General features: G+C 46.7%; 1 protein-coding gene across 2 annotated transcripts in view; it reads left to right on the top strand.

Moving 5' to 3' along the window:
• LOC108448434 overlaps positions 1-20,562 on the top strand; it is a 79,106-nt gene that overhangs the window by 35,866 nt on the left and 22,678 nt on the right. Inside the window, exons 9-18 of one of the 2 annotated variants that reach the window (XM_017741292.1) lie at positions 1,980-2,211; positions 4,079-4,185; positions 7,112-7,266; positions 8,752-8,896; positions 11,641-11,769; positions 13,289-13,483; positions 14,716-15,042; positions 16,683-16,757; positions 18,191-18,244; positions 20,125-20,294. In XM_017741292.1, coding sequence (XP_017596781.1) covers positions 1,980-2,211; positions 4,079-4,185; positions 7,112-7,266; positions 8,752-8,896; positions 11,641-11,769; positions 13,289-13,483; positions 14,716-15,042; positions 16,683-16,757; positions 18,191-18,244; positions 20,125-20,294 — 1,589 coding nt within the window. The remainder of the gene's footprint in view (positions 1-1,979; positions 2,212-4,078; positions 4,186-7,111; positions 7,267-8,751; positions 8,897-11,640; positions 11,770-13,288; positions 13,484-14,715; positions 15,043-16,682; positions 16,758-18,190; positions 18,245-20,124; positions 20,295-20,562) is intronic. The other variant, XM_017741293.1, reaches the window with a different exon arrangement.

A 20,562-nucleotide genomic window follows, 5' to 3' on the forward strand; every position in this document is an offset into this window, starting at 1 on the left:
TGTTCCCAGTGTTGAATATTCATGAGCTGAATTTTTAACTCTTTATAAGTTTTCAGGTCTCAGATTTTAGTTGTTGTTCCTTTGCAGTGAACTTTCCCACATTTCAGCACCCTGAGCTCCAGGGACAGACTCATTTGAGTTGAACATAATAATTTAGTTCCCCACTGATACTCCTGAAAGTTTTAGCTGCAGAAAATCCAGCCTCCCTTTTCCGCAATTCCCCTGTCTCATTGCCTGTGGGACTTCAGGAGTACTGATTTATCTGTCCTGTAATTGCACTGGCTGATAAACCATCACCAAAATGTCACATTATTTAATAGAATCCTGTCTGAGGTGGGAGAGCAGCAGGATAAGGTAAATAAACATGATCTGTGGCTCTGAACTCAAATCACAAAGTCTTTAACATCAGCCACCAATGTGTCAAACATTGGCATGTACCACTCACATCTTCCTTTTGTCCCGTTTGAGAAACAGAGGTGATGCAGCCCGTCCTAAAGCACTGTGGAATATTATTGGTTGCTACTGCAACACCAGAGCAACAGGTGTGCCCTTAGCTGCAGAGGTTAGAGATTGCCTCTGCCTGTGGCCTGTGCTTCCTTCTAAGCCAGGAAATTCTCCTGGAAGGTTCAGATGTGCCACCATCTCACCCAGACAATCCATTTCTCTTGGGAAAGGCACAGGCAGGCTGAGAGGGAGGGAAATGGGCTTCCTTCTCCTCTGGCAGAAGGGGAGTGAAGATCAGCTTAATGAGAGAAAATTCCCCAGTCTCCTTGCTCCCTTTTTGCATTTGCAAGCAATAGGAGCAGACTGCCTGAGGAATGGGATTGCAGGTGCAGCTGTCTGGGTGCTGTGCACAGAACACATTCCTGGTGAGGGCTGCAGAAAGGGAGGAGGCTCCAGAAATGAATAAGGAAACCATAAAACCAGCAGTCATTAGGAGCTGACAGGCAGCAGATCTGCTTCAATGCTCTGTAGCATGCACCATTATTTAACAACATTTCGTATGAAGAGAAAATTCATTTGAGCTGAGAACTGCTGTGCGAGTTTGTAAATTAGATTTTTACCCTTAGCTTGATAACTCTATAATTATTATTTTAAATATTTACAGCCAGTTGCTCCATTCTCTACCTGCTCTGGAGCTTTGTGTTCTGCCTTCTGATTCTTGTGCAAGAAGTGATACATTTGAATATGTTTTTAAACCTAAGGGAAGAAAATCACACACCTTGCTGCTTTTTCTGACATCTGCAGTAAGAACTACAACAGAGGCAAATTTGCTTTTTCTGGGGTTACTTCCTGGGCCCCAACTATGCTGGAGAAAGGTTTGCCAGAGTCATAGGGAAAAGTTGTTGAAGGCAATAAGGGAAGTCAGGGTTCAAATCCTGGCAGAAAATTAAAGGTGGCAAATCAAATATTTGCCTGGATCTTACAGCATTGTACAAAATCTGTATTTGATGCAGAAGGAAATAATATAGAACAGAAATCCCCAGATTTCCAGTTTGTGATCCCCTTCAAAAACATCCCTTCCCTCAGGCCCCTGCTCTTGTCCTGTCTCTACTTCAATCCCCCAGCCTTGCTTGTGGTCATGAACAAGAGGAACTTGAAGTGCTGGCTTAGAGTCACAGTTTGGGCTGGAAAGGACCCTAAAAACCACCAAGTTCCAACCCTTGCCACGGGCAGGGACACCTCCAGTGCATCACTTGCTCTGTAATAACTTTTCCCAGTGAACATGAGGCAACCAATTCCTCTTTCTTCAACAGACTGCCTTGAGTAACCTCAGGTTTGCTGTTGGGTACAAGTGTGCAGGTGCTGCCAGCATCTCTCCCCCAGGACAGAGAACCAAGTGGTTCCCAGGACAGTAACCAGGTGGTTCCTCTGTTGAGGTCTGGCTCTGACAGATCTGAAAAGAGCCCTCGAGTGGAATGAATGACTTTGGGGTGGGTTGTTCCATGTTTTACTCACACACGTGTTTGTTTCCACAGAAAAGCTGCCTTCCTCCTATACTTCAGAGCCTGGCAAGGTGCCCCCAGTGTTGGCATTAGGTGTGAGAGGACCCAAAGCCCGTGGCATCCTGCAGGACATCGCCCGTGGCTCTCCCAAGGCCTGGAGCCAAGCAGAGCCTCTCATGTCCCTGCCCCTGCCCAGCCGGGTGCACAGGGAGCTGTGCCTCTGGTTTGGAGGGAGAGCTGCTGGAATCCTGCCCCCAGCTTCCAGGTGATAACCCCGGATGGTTTGGAGCTGTTGCTCCACAGGCAGTGAGCCATGGAGGCAGGCAGGCACTCAGTGCTCTCTGTGGCAGCCTTCTGAAGGTCCTGGAGCACGGGAGTGCAGGGGGAGCAATCCCTCTGCTGCTGTCTGTATTTCCCAGCCAGTTATGCAGTCTGCAGAAATCCTTCTCTCTTCTGCAGCAGATCACAGAATCATGGAATGTCCTGGGTGGGAAGGGTCCCACAGGGATCATCAATCCAGCTCCTGGCCCTGCACAGACACCCCAACAACCCCACCCTGGGCATCCCTGGCAGCGCTGTCCAAACGCTCCTGGAGCTCTGGCAGCCTCGGGGCCGTGCCCATTCCCTGGGGAGCCTGGGCAGTGCCCAGCACCCTCTGGGGGAAGAACCTTTCCCTGATACCCAGCCCAACCCCCCTAGCACAGCTCCAGCCATTCCCTTTGGTCCCAGATGTGTCAGGCGTGGGACAGTTGCAGTTGCTTCCTGTTCCCTGTTCCCTGGTATCCAGGCCTGTCATTCATATTCTTGCAGCAGGATTTGGAAACCTGGTGCTGGAGAAGAGCTGCCAGGCTGTGTGCCAGTGAGTGACCCTTTCCTAGGAAACCCCTGGTTTTGCTCTACGTCCCCCCATATCAACGGGTAAAGGGATTCAGCAGGAAGGTTCTTTGGAGGATGATGAGAGAGAAAATGAAGGGTGGCTTATGAATCTTTACCTGCATGAGAAACTCTGCTGCAGAAAGCTCAGACAAGGCTCTGCACCTGCAGCTTCTGGAGAGGTTTTTAGGGCTCCTGCCTGATCCTGAGGGCAGGGTGGCACAGTCAGAGGCAGCAGGCTGGAGGTGAGCTCCTCCGCAGTGCTGTCAGTGCTTTCTGCGAGTTGCAAAGCTCAGCCATGTGGAATTAACCTGTGGATTGCTGTGGAGGATTGTGTGTCAGAGTTCAGCTCTGCTTGGCCACCACCAGCGACTCTCATCATTTTTATTTTTAAGATGTGAAAAAAAATCAATTTGGCCAAGTTTCATTCTCTTTATTTGTTTCTTTTCCTCGGGGATGCTTTTTTCCTCTTACAAAGATGATGAATTCTGCTCCGTTGGTGTAACTCAGTCCGGAGCGGTGCTACATCCTAAATAATGCACTTGTCTTCTCCTAATGCTGGTAATTTGGTCTGTTGGGAGACAGGAATACAAACTGCAGCTCAGATTGCCCTTTTCAGATTAGACTTGCAAATGCTGTGGGCTCCTGGGAGTGAGCAAGCAGGATGTGTTCCAGCCAGCTCCGTGGTGGTGGCAGGGGATGAGGCAGGTTTGCCTGAGCAGCCTGAGCTCACAGTCCCAGCCAAAGCTGTTCCCAGACAGTCCCTGGCTTTCAACCACACCTTCTGTTCACCCTGCCCTGATTGGGTCCTTTTGGATATGCAGGAATGTTGTGGAAGTTTCACTGGCATGATCATCTCTGCCAGACTGGATCGTGCTTGTTGCCTAACACGAACCTTTCAAACTGGTTAAACTCAGCCTAAAGAACCCAAAGTGAATAGCAACTAGGATGTGTCTGTGGGTGGGAAAAGCTCTGCTAGTGCAGCCTGGCATATTTCTTGATTCCCAGATTTCTTTGCCAAGCTGGCTACTTTGCATTAGCTACTTTTAATTGAACACAGCCTCAGGGGGAGTAATATGAAAAGATACTCAATCAGAGAGACCTTGATGCAGCTCATGTCACGGACAAGGGATTGAAATGGCTTTTCCAGTAAAGCAGTTTTACCAGAGAAGCTCCTGTGGCCTTGGATTTGTCACAGAAAGTAGGTTTGAGTCAGAACCTTTAATATTTTTCATTTAATATTTATCGTTTTTCTGCAGCTCTCAGAGTCCTTCATCAGCTGGGGCAGGAGCAGATGAAGAAAAAGTTGATCTCCAGGGCTTGATGCTGCCTCGACCTCCAGCCATGCTTGTCTCAGCTACCAAAGGTCAGTGTTAGGGAATGAAATTTGAGGGTTTATGGTTCTCCTTCACTGATAACATCATCTTACACCAGCCCACCTAAGGCAATTCTGCCTCCTTGGATTTCTCAGGGCTGTGATCTGACCAGTTCTGGAGCCAGGAATGAATTTCTAGTGGGACATTGTTGCCTGAAATGAAGCAGCAAAGGAGTGGCACCACTGCATCCTCCTCATGGGAGCAGCTGCTGGAGTCCTGGGGGCTGCTTAGATGTCACTGAAGGGGGAAAAAAGAAACAAAAAAACACTTCACAGGAAATTTCTGCACAGAGGGGCCTGTTCATCAAAGCAACAGTCATGTGAAGACCTAGCAGAGTCCTGAAACCGTTTGTTTATTGATCAGAGAGCATCTGCCTCTCCTGGTGAAGACTGAATATTGTAATCAAGGGAATTAGATGGTTAAGGCTTCATTTAGGGCAGGACTGACCACACAGAGAGGAGAGCACTTTATGGGACTAATATCAACGGGTTATCACCTGGTTCCACTCAAATCCCCATTTTCCCTTTGCAGGAACAGTGTTCAGCTCCTGAATTTGTACCTAACTAGCAGCAAACTGTATCCAAGTTTGCCTGGCTAAAAGGTGTTGGGGTGCTGCTGGAAAGGCCAACATCCTCTGGAGTGGGCCTGGCACAGCACATTTGGGGTGCAGGGCATTTTTGGACAAAGCTCTTGGAGCTCTTGGCTGGTTTGTGCTGCCCCAGTTGAAGGTGGTTTCACAGGAATGAAGCCTGAGGGGAGCAGAAGTTCAGCAGCTGTCAGGGAGGAGATGGCAGAAGGAAAGCAGGATTGGAGTGACAGAGAAAGAAGGCATGGGGAATTACATTGCCAAAGGAAAGAATCCATGAGAAAAGGATGAAAGCATAAGCCAAAAAAATGAAAAAGGAGTGGAAGGGAAGGAAAATAGAGAAGGGAGAAAGGAAAAAGCCAATTTTGAGACAGTTTTTCATCTTTTGGCACATGTTAACTCAGGTAGTTTGGCAGCCAGCCCTTGGCTCTGTTATTTGGGATTGGGATTGATGGCAGCTGGTGGCTACTGATGGAATGAGTCACATTTGCTGCCTCCCCTTCCTTTTATGGCCGTTAATGATTCACATTTGCTGTGGGCTGCTCAGTTCCACCACACCACGTTCCATCTGCATGGAGCCTCAGAAGTCACTGTCAAGCTTTGCTCCTCAGATAACTTTGCTCTGACAAGAGGAGCTGAAGCTCTGGTCTGGGAGCAGACACTCTTGGGGTTTCCAGGAAAAGAAACATTCACTGACTCCTTCCCTCTGGTCTCCAGTAGCTCCTCTTGGAGACGGGAATATTTACCCATAAAGAGCAGAGGTACTGCAGCTAGGCAGACCTGCCCCTTCTCAGTAATCAGTTTAGTGACCCAAGCAGATATCCTTGTTGATTTGGGATATGTGTGTGCAAAAAGTGTTTTTTAAAAGTGTTATCAACTGGAGAGGAGCCAAAATCTTCCCACCAACAATCTTAGATTCTGACAGTTCCCATATCATGAATATGGCTAAAAGCCAGTGTTAAAGCCATAAAGCCAAGCAGAGATTTTAGACAAAGAACCACCCTGCCTGTGCCATCCTTAGTGATAAATACAAGGTTCCCCTTCTTTTAGTGCTGTTGCTTTGAACTTCCAGGCTGAGCCTTGGCAGGACAGATATCCATATCACAAAGTCTAGGGAAAAAATGAAATATTCACTGTCCTACCCTCAGAATCAATTGGGGCACAGAGAAAAATCCTCCAATCTCATTAAATGGGTTGGTTAAACATAAGAGAAATTACTGGGGCAGTGGAGAGCAAACCCATGTAGAAGTGGCACTGAGGATTTGTCTTCAGAGCTCACTCTTGGCAGCTTCTGGAGATCTGAATACACATTGTGAGGGTTAAAAAAGCTGTGTTAGGACTAAGAAAGTGTAATAATGGAGGTCATGGTAAGAACAGAGAGCTCAGGTAGATCAGAGGCTTCAGGGAAAAGTCTTGAGCTTGTCTCATAGTGCTTAAGATGTGGCTCGGGCTGCTTAGGAGGCCTTGGAGGCTCTTTCTCCTGAGCTTGCTCAAGGTTGGCAGTGAGCCTGGGATTCAGCTTGGAAAACAGTCTAAAAACCCAAGTTTCTAACCCAAGGTGAATTCCAGCTGTGTCTACCATCTTATGTACTGATTTAAGGAGAGCTCGAGCAGCCAGACCTGGTGGAAGAGGCTCAGGTAGGACAAGGCAGGCTGGTACCCTCACCACGATGTCCAAGGAACCTGTGTGGCCCCAGATGGTACCAAACCAAAGGTGAGATCACAGATGGCCCAGAGCTTCAGGAGTTTGTGCCACAATACAGGTCTGGGATGAAGGTTAAAGGCAGAAATAAAGGAGGGACAAGAGGAAGCAGAAGGTGGTGCAGAAGCAGCTGCAGGCTGAGAACACCAGTAACAGCAGAGAGGAATGAGAGCAGAGAGGAATGGCCAGAGCTGCTTCCTGCTCTTTGGAGTGGACTAATTGATCAAGAACAAGAAGTTCTTGTTGCCCTGTTTGGTCACTCAGAGTGTGGTCAGGCTTACCAGGCCTCAGTCCTGCCCTGAGTGCTGGGGACGGCTCCCACAGCCCGGCAGTGCTGACACGCTGCGTGTGAGCAGCTCCAGAGCTGGGGAGACAGACTGGCTCATCCCATTCGATGATTCATAAAGACATTTCTGATGATGCCATAAGCTGTCCCACTCTAGGCTGGCCTTGGATTGCAGTCATGATGAGCTGGATGCAGCAAATAAACCGTAAACCACACGGTCACTGCTCAGGATACAGCTGTTTGCTTCAAGGTGGAGGCAGCTGCCGTGAGAGCTGCCTTGCATTGATGCCACAGCTCCTGTGACAATAATATGCTATTTTTCTTGCCCTTTCTTTGATCTAGGGGACATCATTCTGCTGGTGTCACCTGTGGTACCTCCACGTGCCTATGGGGCTGTGCTTTCGACCTGTGCTCGCCGGGGCTTTGTGCTGCAAGGACTGCGCCAGCTCCAGCTGTCAGCACAGCAAGCCCTTGTGCTGGGCATGACACCAGGGCAGGTACTGTGCCCTCTGTGCCCGGGGTTACCCCTTGTTCTGCAACTAATCGTGCCAGCACTCCTCCAGTAAGTGCTCAAGGACACCCATTCTCTCTTTTCCAGCTCTGCCTGTTCCTGTGAGTGGTGCTCTGGCTGCTTTCAGTGCTGGCTTTTTCTCTTGCAGGAAAATTCCACAAAGCCTTGGCCTCTCATGGAGAACAGGAGTGTAAATTCATCATCCTATTCCTACTAAAACAAACTTGAATTTTGCCACTGATGTCAGAATAAGCAAGAGCTGGCAGTAGCCCCATGAACCAAAATACCACACTCTGATCTGCAGAGGTGGCTCAGGAGAAGAGTCTTCACTAACAGGCTGATATTTGGTGATGTACTCCACAGTCCCTCTGGGCATTTCAGCATGAAGTCCCCTACTTCAGTGCATTCCAGATGGGTTTCAAAAAGAGCTTGCAAAAATAACTTTTTTTTTTTCCGTCGAAGCTCTGCCTAACACGGTGATGGGTTTGAGGTAAAGTGTACTTGGCATTTTGACAAGTCAGCCTAAGGAAACAGCAATAATCACAAATGCAAGGTTGCAGTCAAACTTAACATGTGCAAGAAGTCCAGTGCTGCACTTCTTACAGTATAAATCCCACAGGAATCATATGGCACCTTCTCTCACAAAGGAGTGGACCCCTCACTTCAAGTCATCGTGCTGAGGGTTCTTTGCTATGTCAGTCAGGAAATGCATAATTTTGCAAATCAGACTCAACAAATCCCCTCTTTTCTGCTCATTCTGTGATCAAGCCTAAGGAATAACAATGTCCCTGCCCATAGTATTTTGTAGAATGTATATAACCTAATTATGGAAAACTACAGCCCAGACAGCGAGATATTTGGAGCATGCTGGGGTCAAGTGGATCAAGTGACCATTAAAGAGTTAACAGCAGCAACCATGGCTCCAATGTGCTGTTTGGAGCTAAAATTTCTGAAAATCATCCCTTCATTTGGGACTCCAGATAATCTTTGAGTGACTTAAGGATGGTACCACGTATCAGCTGATTTATGGAAAACTACAGCCCAGACAGCCAGATATTTGGAGCATGCTGGGGTCAAGTGGGTCAAGTGACCATTAAAGAGTTAACAGCAGCAACCATGGCTCCAATGTGCTGTTTGGAGCTAAAATTTCTGAAAATCATCCCTTCATTTGGGACTCCAGATAATCTTTGAGTGACTTAAGGATGGTACCACGTATCAGCTGAGTTACAGCTGCTGTAGTTTTAGCCCAGCCCAGCTGCAGGGCAGAATGTTTTTGTGTTAAGCCTCTTCGCTGAGTTTAAATTAACTTTCTCTGTCTCAGGAAAAGATGATGCAGAACACCCAGATATTGGAGATCTGTGGCTCAGTGGGGAGCTGTATCTTGTTATGCCATTGTAATTTATCTATTTGCTTGAGCCCTGTAGTAATTACATCTGGATTTAGCAGTCCAATCTGCCCCTCATTATTTCAGATTGCTGTCTTTTGCCCTGGCAAGAGTTCAAGCTCACCTGATGGTCCTGCAGGAGGAGAGGTCCCTGCTGGAGCCCGCAGACACTGCCTGGTGTTGCTGCTGAGGAAGGAGAACGCCAGACATCACATCCCTGCCTTGCTGACAGGTAATGCTTGCCCTGCCCAGCCACCTGGGAAAGAGGGTTTGCATTTCACTCTGTGTGAGTTCCACATTAGCAGTCCAACCACAGCTGTGCAGTGCAGGGAATCTTTATCGGGAATATGCTCGTGTTGCTGTAGGAATCTCCACACCAACGTGTGAATCAGTCACTACTACACATCCAACAGAGCTGCCTGACCTTTGCCAGTTGTTTGATCTTTAGCTCTGGAGTCCTCTTGAACTTAGAATCACCAAGCAGTTCCTCATGGAAAGGGCCTCAGAAGGCCTCTTATCCAACATCCTGCTCAGCAGAGCATCAGCAATGAATTCTGTCAGGATGCTCAGGGCTTTTTTTCAGTCAGGTCCTGAAAATCTTCAAGGACAGAGATTGTCCTGCCTCTCTGGGTCTTTGTTCCACCATTATGGGAAGTGGTTTTCCTTTATGTGGAGTTGTAACCTCCTGTTTGGATCTGTGAGCTTTGTCACTGGACACTTCCAAGCTGGGCCTGACGTTGGCATCTCACACCCAGCACATGGAGGTTGTTGGGGCTGTCCTGTTCAGGGCCAGCAGTTGGATTCCAATGATCCTTATGGGTCCCTCCCAGCTCAGCACTTGCTGTGATTTTATGGCTTCAATCACCTCCTCTCAGAAACTCTTTTTGCCCAGAGAGGTAGGGTAGCCAAAACACAGCTGTGCCACTGAGCCTGAGGGCAGCATCTGATCTTACCAACCCCAGCTTCGAGTCCTGCATCCTTGTGACTTCCAAGCACCCCAAAGGTGACTCATTTTGTATGAAGGAACTGCCAAAAACCAGCCAAGTTGCTGCCTTAGATCTTTACTTGAGTTACTGTTTTCTTAAGGATCAGTTGACATCGATCTCAAGTGGGGAAGATCAGAGGCCACAGCAGTGGTCAGGAAGGAACAGAAATCCTGCCCTGCTTGGCTCTTCCCAAGAAGGAGTCACTGTGGGTGACCCTTCCATCCCAAACAGCCCACGATGGAGACATTTATCCACGGCCCAATAGCTTCCTTTAATCTACCCACAACAGGAAAGAACATTCAGAGGTTTGGGGGGGGAAACAATGACAATTCAAATAGTCCTGGGCTTTTTCTCCTGAGACTATCACAGAATGTTCTGAAAACGTGTGCAGACACAGAGGATTAATCATGGCTCAGTAATTACAGCCCCGTGTCACCTGCTGCCTCTGCACCCAAGGAAAGTTGCTCATTAAAAAGTGCAGTTTCTGCTGCTTCCCTCAGTGCCACAGATGATGTTTTGTGTTCATGTTTTGCACGGGGAAATTTCCACTTGAAATATGGGGCTGGACCAAAGGGTAGTCTGCAAAGGTAAAATATTGTCCCTCATGGTTGAGAACGCAGGGTTTTTCCCATTGTTAGTGACAGATTTTGCAGATGCCTCTTTCCATGTGTTCTGTGCTATTTTCATCAGTCCTGTACTTCACAGCTGATTCAGAAAGACACCTTAGTCCATATTCCAGAGCTCTGGAGAGGGGAAGCTGATATTCTTTCCACACAAGCTTTGGTTTTGGCCTCTGGGAAGTGATGAATAGCACTAAGATTGGAGTAGGGTAAATACCTCACTGAGAAGTTTTGCATTTGTAATCAGTATGAAAAACAGTTGCCCCTTCAAGGTCTTGAACACTGTTCAATTTTCAAAGCAAGTTAAAATTCAACAATTATTCCTGAAATAGAGCAGATAAATAGATGGCTGAGGATCTGTGTCCTGAGGTTCAAACATCATACATTTTTGTCCCAGCTTTACTTTCTGCCATGCCCTGAGTTTGAATAAACAACAGGCAATACTGCTGTGACACTGATGGCCCATTTTTGGTGCCTCACGCCTTCTGAATTTTGAGAAGCAGGTGATTGTCAGTGGTACATTTGACATCCAAGCTTTGCCATCAGCCTCTAGCACCAATAATCCATTTCCCATGCTCCACTACAGTGAATTTTTGACAGGCTTGTACGGTAGGAAGCAATCAAATGTGTACAAAGTAATTTAAAAAATAACAAGCCTTTAAAACTGTGGCCTGAAATATTATTACAGAAGGCTGAACTAATTGTTGTGGAAATGTACTGTATGCAACACCTTCGTGCACTGCCTGTGCACAGCCCAGCTCTTTGGAGGGAGAATGGGAGCTGAGAGATTGCTGGCTTTAAGCACTTAGTGTCTGTAAAAGTGGAGTGGAACAGGATGGAAATCACAGCAGCAGAACGTGATGTCTCTGTTCAGGCCTGTCACCCCAGCAACACCTCCCTGCCCATGAGGGCCCTGTCGGATTGCAGGACTTTGGCCTCATGCCTGGAGGTGTGAGACACCATGAGGGTCTCCACATGAGCACTGGGCTCAGATTTGGGACTCTTCCTAGTGGACACCACCTTAGTTCAGATATTTATTCTACTTCAGGAGCCCTGTGGCAGCATCTGTGCACTTGTTCCACGTTTCAGTTCCCAGCAAGAGTTAGAAGGGGACAGAAACAACTGGGTGCTGCTGAAAAAGCCAGAGAAAGCTGTGGGCCAGCCTCAACTTTCAAGAGCTCCTTGCCCCTTTCTAAGTGGTCCACGTGATTTTGGGGAGAGGAGGTGGTTCAGTGGCATTTAGTGACTCGGGTCAGCTCAGTCTGTGAGGGAGCTGCGGCCAGTGACTCAAACATTTGATAGCAGAGTGTTTTCATGTCAGGCCGAGCAGAGCTCTGCATTCCTCACATCTCCTGCTGTTCTGAGCACAGGGCTGATGGAGGAGCTGGCAGAGCCAAGCCTTGGCAGCGGGCACAGCATCCCCCCTGCAGCTGCTGGACCGGACCCCTCCCTGTGCTTCCACGGGGCTCCGTACGCCGAGGCCTCGCTGCAGAGCCTGGGTAGGTCAGGGCTGGGGAACTGCTCTGTCCTGGCTTTTATGGGATCAGCCACTCAGGGAATGCTGTGGGGTGGGAGGGACCTCCAAGCTCATCTATTCCCGTGGGCAGGGACACCTTCCATGAGACCGGGTTGCTCCAAGCCCCATCCAACCTGGCCTTGGACACTTCAAGGATGGAGCAGCCACATTAACAAGGGATTTTCCTGAATAAAACCATTAGGAATATGCTTTTTGTCTGTAATAGCTCATTTACTGTTTTGCTGCCAGTCAATCACAGTAACTCTCATGGAAGAATCAATGGAAATCAAAATGAAAATACCTTTTTAAAGTAAATTAAAAGATACATGCAAAAAGGAATTATTGAAATGTGACACAATAACATCCAATTAAGCCTGAATTAAGATAATTAAAAGATTAATAGCCAATCAATACATATTTATTGCCACAGTTTCAAGAGAAGTCAAAATACTAAAATGAGATAAATTGGTGGTTGTGTGTAAAATTGGAATGTGCTGAAATGATAAATGCTGGCAGCTATGGTTCTGTAGGTGCAGAAAAGGCATTTTTCAATCTCATTTTACTCAGATATTCTTAATTTCAGTTTATACAGTTGTATTCACTTTGGTAACTCGTTCGTTCAAAGCTGGGAGATTGATAGGATTTCAAACAGCAAGGAAATGGGTTTTCTGTTCTTAATCTATGACTCACATGGGCGAGTCTTAAACCTCCTAGTTCTGTACACTTGGAGTAAAAAAAAGCAGCTGTTTATTTCACTGACTACGGGTTGTGGGTTTTTATGTGTTCAGCAACTTAATTTAGCTTAATTTAATTGTTTGAAAATTTGGATGCCAGGACTTTGAGTTAAAATATATTGCTCTCCAAAACCAAACTGACACTAAATCCTATGGAAAAATAAAAATTAAATGCATGTCATTCACCATTCTCTAGCATCATGAAATGTTATGATATAGGAATAAGTAAAGAAATGTTTATTGATATAATTGGTTAAATAATCATGTAGTAAATCAGTATGGAATGAAACAGGGATTTCCAATGGGCCAGGGATTCTCCAGGCTGTGCTGTTCCCAACAGGACTGTGGATATAAGCAGTGTTACAGCAGTCCCCAAATCAGCTCCCAGCTGTGTGCCCTGCAGTGTCCTAGAAAGCAAAATCAGGTATTGATTTAATGTGAAGTCAGTCATTAGTTATCAACCCAAAACTGGTGCCTTAAATCATTTTGGTACAGATCTATCAACTCTGCATAATGGTGTGAATAAGGATATCAGAATTACAAGGGAATATATTTGCTTTACTCAGCAAAATGTAATTCCAGGGAAGGACTGGGACTAATTAGAGGGAGTTTGCTGTGTTAATATTCCTCATTCAGAAGGCTTTTCCTGAGCTGCAGCGTGAGCAGACAGTGAAATGCTGGTTGAGATTTACACCATTCCTTCACAGCAAAAAGTCTGAGATCTGTTTTCATGGGGTAACAGTTTTGTTTTGATGCTCTCCCGAGCAGGAGGAAACCTCAGCTCGGTCCCAGAGCCCCATCACATTCCTCTGGATTTTCTCTGCCACCGAACTTACGCTGCTGAGCCCGGGATGGAGCAAGTGGTGATGCTGACAGTGGTTGGGATGCAGGCTCTGAAGAGTGCTGGAGAGCTCCTGCAGCAGATCCTGCTGCCTGGCCTCAAGGATCAATCTCGGAGTGCAGGTGATCCCAGCTCTTGGGCAGGGCTGGAGACCTTGGGCAGGAAAGTTTATCCTGGGTAGCTCTTTTTAGCATAGCAGGAACGTAATGGAAAATGTGGTGAAGGGGCCTCAGGAAGAACAGGTTGCTTTGTTACCTGCCTAAAGAGCTGAAGAATTTATCTTGGTTTGTTATGGGCAGGGTGACATTGCTTGTCACAAACAGCTCAGGTGGGCATCATTTGCTTCAGAGAGCATCAAATGAGTTCTGAGAAGTGCTTGGGCTTGCTGAGCTTTTATGTAACACAGAGCAACGTGTCCCTCCCTGAGCACTGGCAGGTAAGGCTGGGCTGGAACTGGAACAGGAATTTGGGAGTCTCAGGCTCTGTTGTGTCCACTGACAGCCCTGGTGAGCAGAACCAAGGCGCTTCACGCTCCGGTTCCCCCGTGGGAGGAGCAGCGATGCCATCCCCACACTGGGTGCTCACACAGGCATGAAAAGGGCTGTCAAGCCCTAGGCAGGGCAGGGAGTTTATGTAATTTCATGTGCAGGTTGCACTGAAGTGTGATAACACAGGAGGTGTAGGCACAAAGGGCACAAGTCTGCCCCGGTCTCACACTGTGTTGTATCCAACTCCCCTAAAACGATGTCAAAATACTACTTGAAATCCTGTGATGTTCTGTATCCGAGATCTGAGCCAACAGAAATTTCCAGCACTCATGGATTGAGCCCTAAGTACCTTGCTACATAGTCAGAAGACAACTTTACAAACCCAACAACATTGAAACTACTTTAGAGACAAGTCAGCATTTTGTTGTGTTTATTACTGTGATGAACACTGCTTAAAGCATTACGAGAGGTGCTAAAGGATCCGTAATTATGGATTATGCTGTGCCAAGCCACACTGTTATCAGGGTACTCTCAGTGATTCCCTTTCAGCTCTCCTCCATCAGCTGCGCTCTCTAATCAAATCATGGCACTTGCTCCCTGTGGCTCCCTGGTGATTTCCCAGATAGCCCATTTTTTGTTCTTCACTGTAATGTCATTTCTTAGCACTTACATCTTGTGGGTGTTCCTGGTATATTCCTGTATGTGCATTAAAGTCTATTCTGGATGAAACAGAAGTCAAAACAGCCTTGGAACTTGTGTAGGAAAAAAATGGATGTATACTAAAGTGTTTGTGTCCAAAAGAAAGCCCAGCTTCTACGAAACACAAGCTGCTGTCTGGTGCTAAACACATTTTTCTTGACTTGCAGCAGAGCCTGATTCAGGATTTGAGCTCCTAGGGCTGAAGTGGCTGCCCCATCTCACTCGGTGTCAGGCCAGGGAAATAACCCCTTTTGAGGCTGGAGACACTCACTGGCAGAGGAGCCTGGACACGCTGATGTCCAACCCCGTCCTGGTGTGCGCGCTCCGGGGCATCGACGCCTTCCGAGCCCTGGGAGCTGCACTGGAGGGATGGACACAGGGCAGGGACAGGCTCAGCATGGGTGACAGCCTCCCACAGGCAGTAATGGCCTTGACCCCAGAGGTGACCTTCAGACAAGCCATCCTCTTCTTCACAGAGGCAGATTTTGTAACTGGTAAGGCACGTTTTTACTGTTTGTATTATCCTCGGGGTGTGTGGGAATTGATTGAACTTGGACAAAGGAATCCAGTGCTGGGGGTTTTCTCAGGCACAGAAAAAAGTCATAATTTGGGGGTAAATTCTGTGCTTGGCTGAATTAAGATGAGGCAATGAAAGCAGCAGGAGCCAGCTGAGGTCATCTACAAGGTGACCTATTAAATTAATGTGGCTGTGCTTGGCCTGGTGCCCTTTCTAATGATCTTGAGGTACTCCATAAGTATTAATTAGATACCAGAGCAATTGGCAGGAGCAGTAAATAATACCATACATTTTACCTCTGTAAGAGAAACTGAAGACCAGAGGCCAAGAGCTCTCCCACCTAAATGTGGGCCCCTAATTGTGGTGCCAGGCTTTTGGCTTGATGTCAGCCTTGCCCTGTGCTCAGGGAGATGAAGGGGTTACCAATCTGTAAGAGCCGAAGAAAACAGATTTCTTGAGAATTCCTTTTTATATCCTGGAGGAGAATGAAGAGAGGAATGGAGACCTTTGCTGTCAAAAGCTTCTCAGAGTTCAGTGATGTGTGCCAGCATCGATCTTTCAGCACAGTAAATTTGATAGTTTCCTCCTGTAGCAGGAAATGTATAGCCATGCCTCTTAAAACTAAATCACTGTGCAGACTGTGGGGTTATTGATACTGCATGGCTTAGAGCAGCAGACTACAAGCTCCCACTGTTTTCTATTAATGTGAAATATTCGGAGAAGAATTGGGACTGCCTGACTCCTCACACCCAGAGAGAAGCAGTTCTGAGCCTGACAGTTTCTGGCAGGGAGTTGGAACAAGATGGTCCCTTCCAACCCAAGCCATTCTGGGATTTTATGATTACTCAGAAGCAGAGAGGAATCAAAGATTGTGGTAACACCATGTATCAGCTGAGAGGGAGTGATGCAGTCCCATAAGTGCATTCGTGCTTTGAATTTACAGCTCTTCCTTTATCTTTCCTTGGGGAAGAAAAGTCCTTTGTCATCAACACAAACTTGGACACTTGTGTCAAACCCACTGTGCCTGTGTAGTGTGCAGTAATAAATTTGCTTTGCTGAATACCAAGAAGAAAGGTTTGTCTGGGAAAAGGTCCTGGGTTTAGGCTCACAGCAAGTTCGGGTTGTCAGTGAACTATGGGGGTGTTCTCTGTGAGACTGGTGAGCAGGAAGAGGAGCCTTCAGGAGGGAAGGCATCAGACATCCCAGAGTGGTGTCTAAAACTGTAAGAATTCATGCACTGCAGCCCTTAATTAAAGTTATCTTGAGATGGAGAGGCAGGATAAGAGGGAAGCAGAGCTGCAAGCTCAGTTTATTGGGGGAGGTTGTGATGGTAGGGCCAGCCCTTCCCACCAAAGCCACTGTCAGGAACAAAGGAGCACAGCTGAGGCACAACTTCAGCAACTTGCACTATCTCTTTTATAAGGTAATTCCATTTCTGACTTGTGTTTTTATTGTTGTGGGAGGAATGGAGAGGCCTCTGTGCTCAAGAACAGCTCTTCAACATTTTGTAGCATGTTGAACACCTGCCCTGCTAAATAAAATGACCTTTGTCACCCTCCAGACAGTGAAGGTTTCCCATCTGTGAATCCATAAAGATACTTGTCTTTCCTTTTCCAGATGCAAAACACCGCCCTGCTGGGAAATACCTGCCACCACCTGGCAGGAGCTCCAGGACTGAAGGGAAGGCCACAGGTAAGCACCAGTTGCCTCTTGAGGAAAAAGCAAGTCACTTTAGACTCTTAAACAGATTGAAGAAAACTGTATGTCCTCAGTCAGAGCCATTGAAATGGGGTTAGTGAACCTTCGGTCAGACATCCTAATCCCAGGCAATTGGGAAGGAAAGGCCAGTGGGATCCACCTGGTGCTGGGGGAAGGTGGTATTGCCACATCATTTCTTCTCTACAGTCCTGAGAATGCCCCTGCTGAGGGATGGTGTGGAAAGTCAGCTGGAAGAGTAATTAGTGCCAGCTCTTTAGCAGCCTTTTTCAGGTGCAGATCCCAGAAATGATGATTTTCATGATGTTTTAGAGAGGTGAAATCAGAGCAGAAGGTGCATTTCCTCTGTCATTTACATCCCAGCACTGCCCAGGTCACCACAGGATTCACAGATCCTCAAAGTCCTTTCAGATAACCCCAGCACTAAGGAAAAAAGATGGGAGGATGTGAGCTAAAAAGTTATGAGACAAGGCAAGGACCTTAGGGCTGGTTCCACCTGCTATTTGTGCTCCTATTATTGCATCAAGCATGTGGAAAGAGAAAGAGGCCTCATTAGGAAAAAAACCACTTTGGCTAAACACCTTCCAGATACTTAGCCCTGAAAAATAGATAGCCAGGGATTTTGGACAGTAATAAATACAAAAACCAAAAGGTAATTCTGTTTTGACAAACAGATTTTAGTTCTCTTATCTACCTTGCACGTCACAGTGGCTAAATTTGCCAGTCACTGGAAAAGGAAGTCTCTTATCAAACTGATGCAGGATTCCCCTCATTGTGCCCTAGATCTGGGTAACTTCTCAATTCACATGTACCTGAAGTGCCTTGATTTTCCTCACCTCTCCAGGTCACTGTAGGTTTTACATTAGACTGAAGGAAACATTTTTCTATTGGCTTTTGTCCTAAGTTCTGATTCACCAGACTCCTTTCATCCTGCTCTGCTCTCCTGAAGAGCCACTGGAGCAGCCATTCCTGGCTGGCTGGGGAATGCCAGGGAGGTTTTATCAGCACCACTCAGGATCCACAGCACTTCTTTGTTTCTGAGAGAACATCAAACAAAACACCTGAGCTCTGGCAACACCAGAAACAGGGCAGCATCTGACTTGACTGTGGAATATTAGGAGCACAAATAGATTTAAAACCACTTTTAACCACTCTCTGAAACCCCAGAAAAGACAACCAAGATCCAACATGATTTAGGATTTGCAGTCCTGATCAGCCTGTGCTCCTGGGTGTGACCCAGCCCAGGGTGTCCCAGGACATCTGAAATCAACCCATCCATGTCCCAGTGTAACACCCTAAAATATCTGTGTGTCACTGTAATGTTGGCTGCTGTATGGAGAGATGATGGCACAGTTCTCAGGTTGTCTCAGAACACACAAAACTCACTCAAATCTGCTTCTCTTCTTTAGAGGGTGAGAGCTGGAGGTGCCGAGCAGAATCCCTGTTTTCCTACCTGCAAGCAGGTGAGAGAAGAGCAAATGGAAAAATGTGGTTTGACAAGGACTTGGTGGAGATAAATCAGCTGGATTTGCCAGCCCAAAATAAGCAAAAGGATTACACCAACATTTTCCTTAGGCTGGAATCCAGGCAGGGATGCACTCTAAGCATGCCAGGAGATGTGGTATCTGCTTGAGTTCACACTTATTTGAAGTCACACCTATCTGAAGTATTATCTATAAATAGCATATAAATGAAACTCTATTTTCACAGGCTATGAAATCAAAACCTATGTAATAATTTTTGGGGGAGGCAAAATGGAAAGGATTGTGAGGAATGGATCTAAAAAATATTACAAAGTAGAGAAAGACCAGGAAAACTGGGAAGGGCTCTGAACAGCCAGAACTGGAGATGGAGATCAGGCAGGTTTGAGTGTTGCCAAACAGGTACCTCTGGTAATTCATGATCAGCAGAGGTTGTTCCATTGCTAATTAGTGGTATTTTCTCTAATTCTTGTTACTTAAATTCTCTGAGGAGAGAAAGCCAGCTCTGGGTGACCAAACGAAGCTGGCAATCCTCCTGAAGCGTCTCAAGTCCCTAAACATGCAGCAGGTAGTGACTCACACAGCAGAAGAACGAGAATACCTGCCCAAAAACAGCAGATGGTGAGGAAAACATCTGGAGACCACTGAGTGCTTACATAACACACATGGGTGAGGTTGCTGAGGTGGAGCCCAGCAGCTTCCTGCACTTCCAGGTTGTTGCTATGGAACCTTTCTGTTCAGGAATGATGTGAGGAAAACACATCTGGAACAGGAGGGTTCCCTGCAGCACAAGGGTTAAGTTTCCATATCAAGTGGGGAGGAAATAATCTTGGTTTTTCTTTTTGATCCTGTGTTTCTGTGCCATGAATCCTGCTTGTCACTTGGAAATAACAGCATTAAGTTCCAGGTAGCCTTGTTAATGCTTTGTTGCATTGACATCTGTATAATTAATACTGGGGTGTACAGGAAACAGAAAATGACATTCCAGATCAGCTTGGATCAGTTTCAGCAGCATGTAGGTTGTTCCCCTGTGCTTGTGCTGAGTGATGTGGTTCAGCACCAGCAGTTCCTGGGGCCTCACAGACTGCTTCTGACACTGCACTTGCCAATAAATCTCCAAAAGATGTTATAAGGATAAAATATTAACTATACTCTTAGTAGCAAGTACTTTAGCAAGACTTAAAATTTGAAAGTGCTGTCATTTAAAAATGGAATTTATGTATTTTCTGCCTTTAAATCCATTTTCATCAGACAGCAAAGCTTTCTTGGTCTGGTTTGTTTTCTGCTCTTCATAGTGCTGCACTTTCCTGGCAGCTCTGCTGGGAGAGAAGCAGAAAGTTTTTGCTGGAATGTCAATTTTGGTAAACACAACTCTATTCATAATTGCTTTATGACATTAATTGGGACCTGTCAGGGTTGTTAGTGCCTTTCTGAAACAGAGCTCTAAAATATACAGAACACCAGAGTAAGAATGGAATAGCTACTCAAGGATTACATCACATAATCATCACAGTTCACATGAAAAATGTAAAAGGGAATACTTTATCTCTCTGAAAACATTAATCTATAATATAAAGATTCGAGTCTTATCCGACCAGGCTGCCACAAAAACTTTTTAGGCCTGGAGCAGATTTCCTTGGGGGAGAAACCTCCAAGCCTAGACTGTTTCAGATATATTTTTAAACTGAAAATCCAACAAAGCGAACCCAAATAAATAATCCTGTATGCCCGGGTTTTTTATGGACTTGTTTTGTTGGGATTTTTGTGCACTTCCTGCCAGGTTTCCGCTGACCCCCATCCCCAGATGTCAGCCCAGGGCAGTAAACAAACCCCGCTGTGTTTCACCGAGCGCTTTGTTCCAGGGGCACAGGTTCTCTGCACAGTGCTGCTCATCAAACCCGGTGTCTGGAGCCGCAGGCTCCCAAGGATCCTCCGGAACCTACACCTGGAAAAATTCAGCGTGGTCGGAATGAAACACCTCAGCCTGGAAGCAGCCGCTGCCTCGGCTCTCCTGCCCTCTGAGGTGCAGCAGGTTGGTGACGGGAGTGGCAGCTCCGTGTTACCTCTGGACTGGGGAAAGGGATGAGCTGGGGATAATCCATTCCTGCAAACCCCAGCAATTCCCACCCGGGATTTCGGAGCTGTTGCTGGGAGCGAGCTATATGGAACAATCAGATCTGTACCTTATCAGCACAAAGAGAGCTGACACGCTGAGGGCTTCTTTTATCACGCGCCATAAAGACGCAGCCCTGGTTTCTCCCAAACAAAACTTTGGGGAGGATATGGGCAATCCGGACCTC

The sequence above is a fragment of the Corvus brachyrhynchos genome, unplaced genomic scaffold, assembly GCF_000691975.1.
Source record: "Corvus brachyrhynchos isolate BGI_N302 unplaced genomic scaffold, ASM69197v1 scaffold58, whole genome shotgun sequence".
NCBI lineage: Eukaryota > Metazoa > Chordata > Aves > Passeriformes > Corvidae > Corvus > Corvus brachyrhynchos.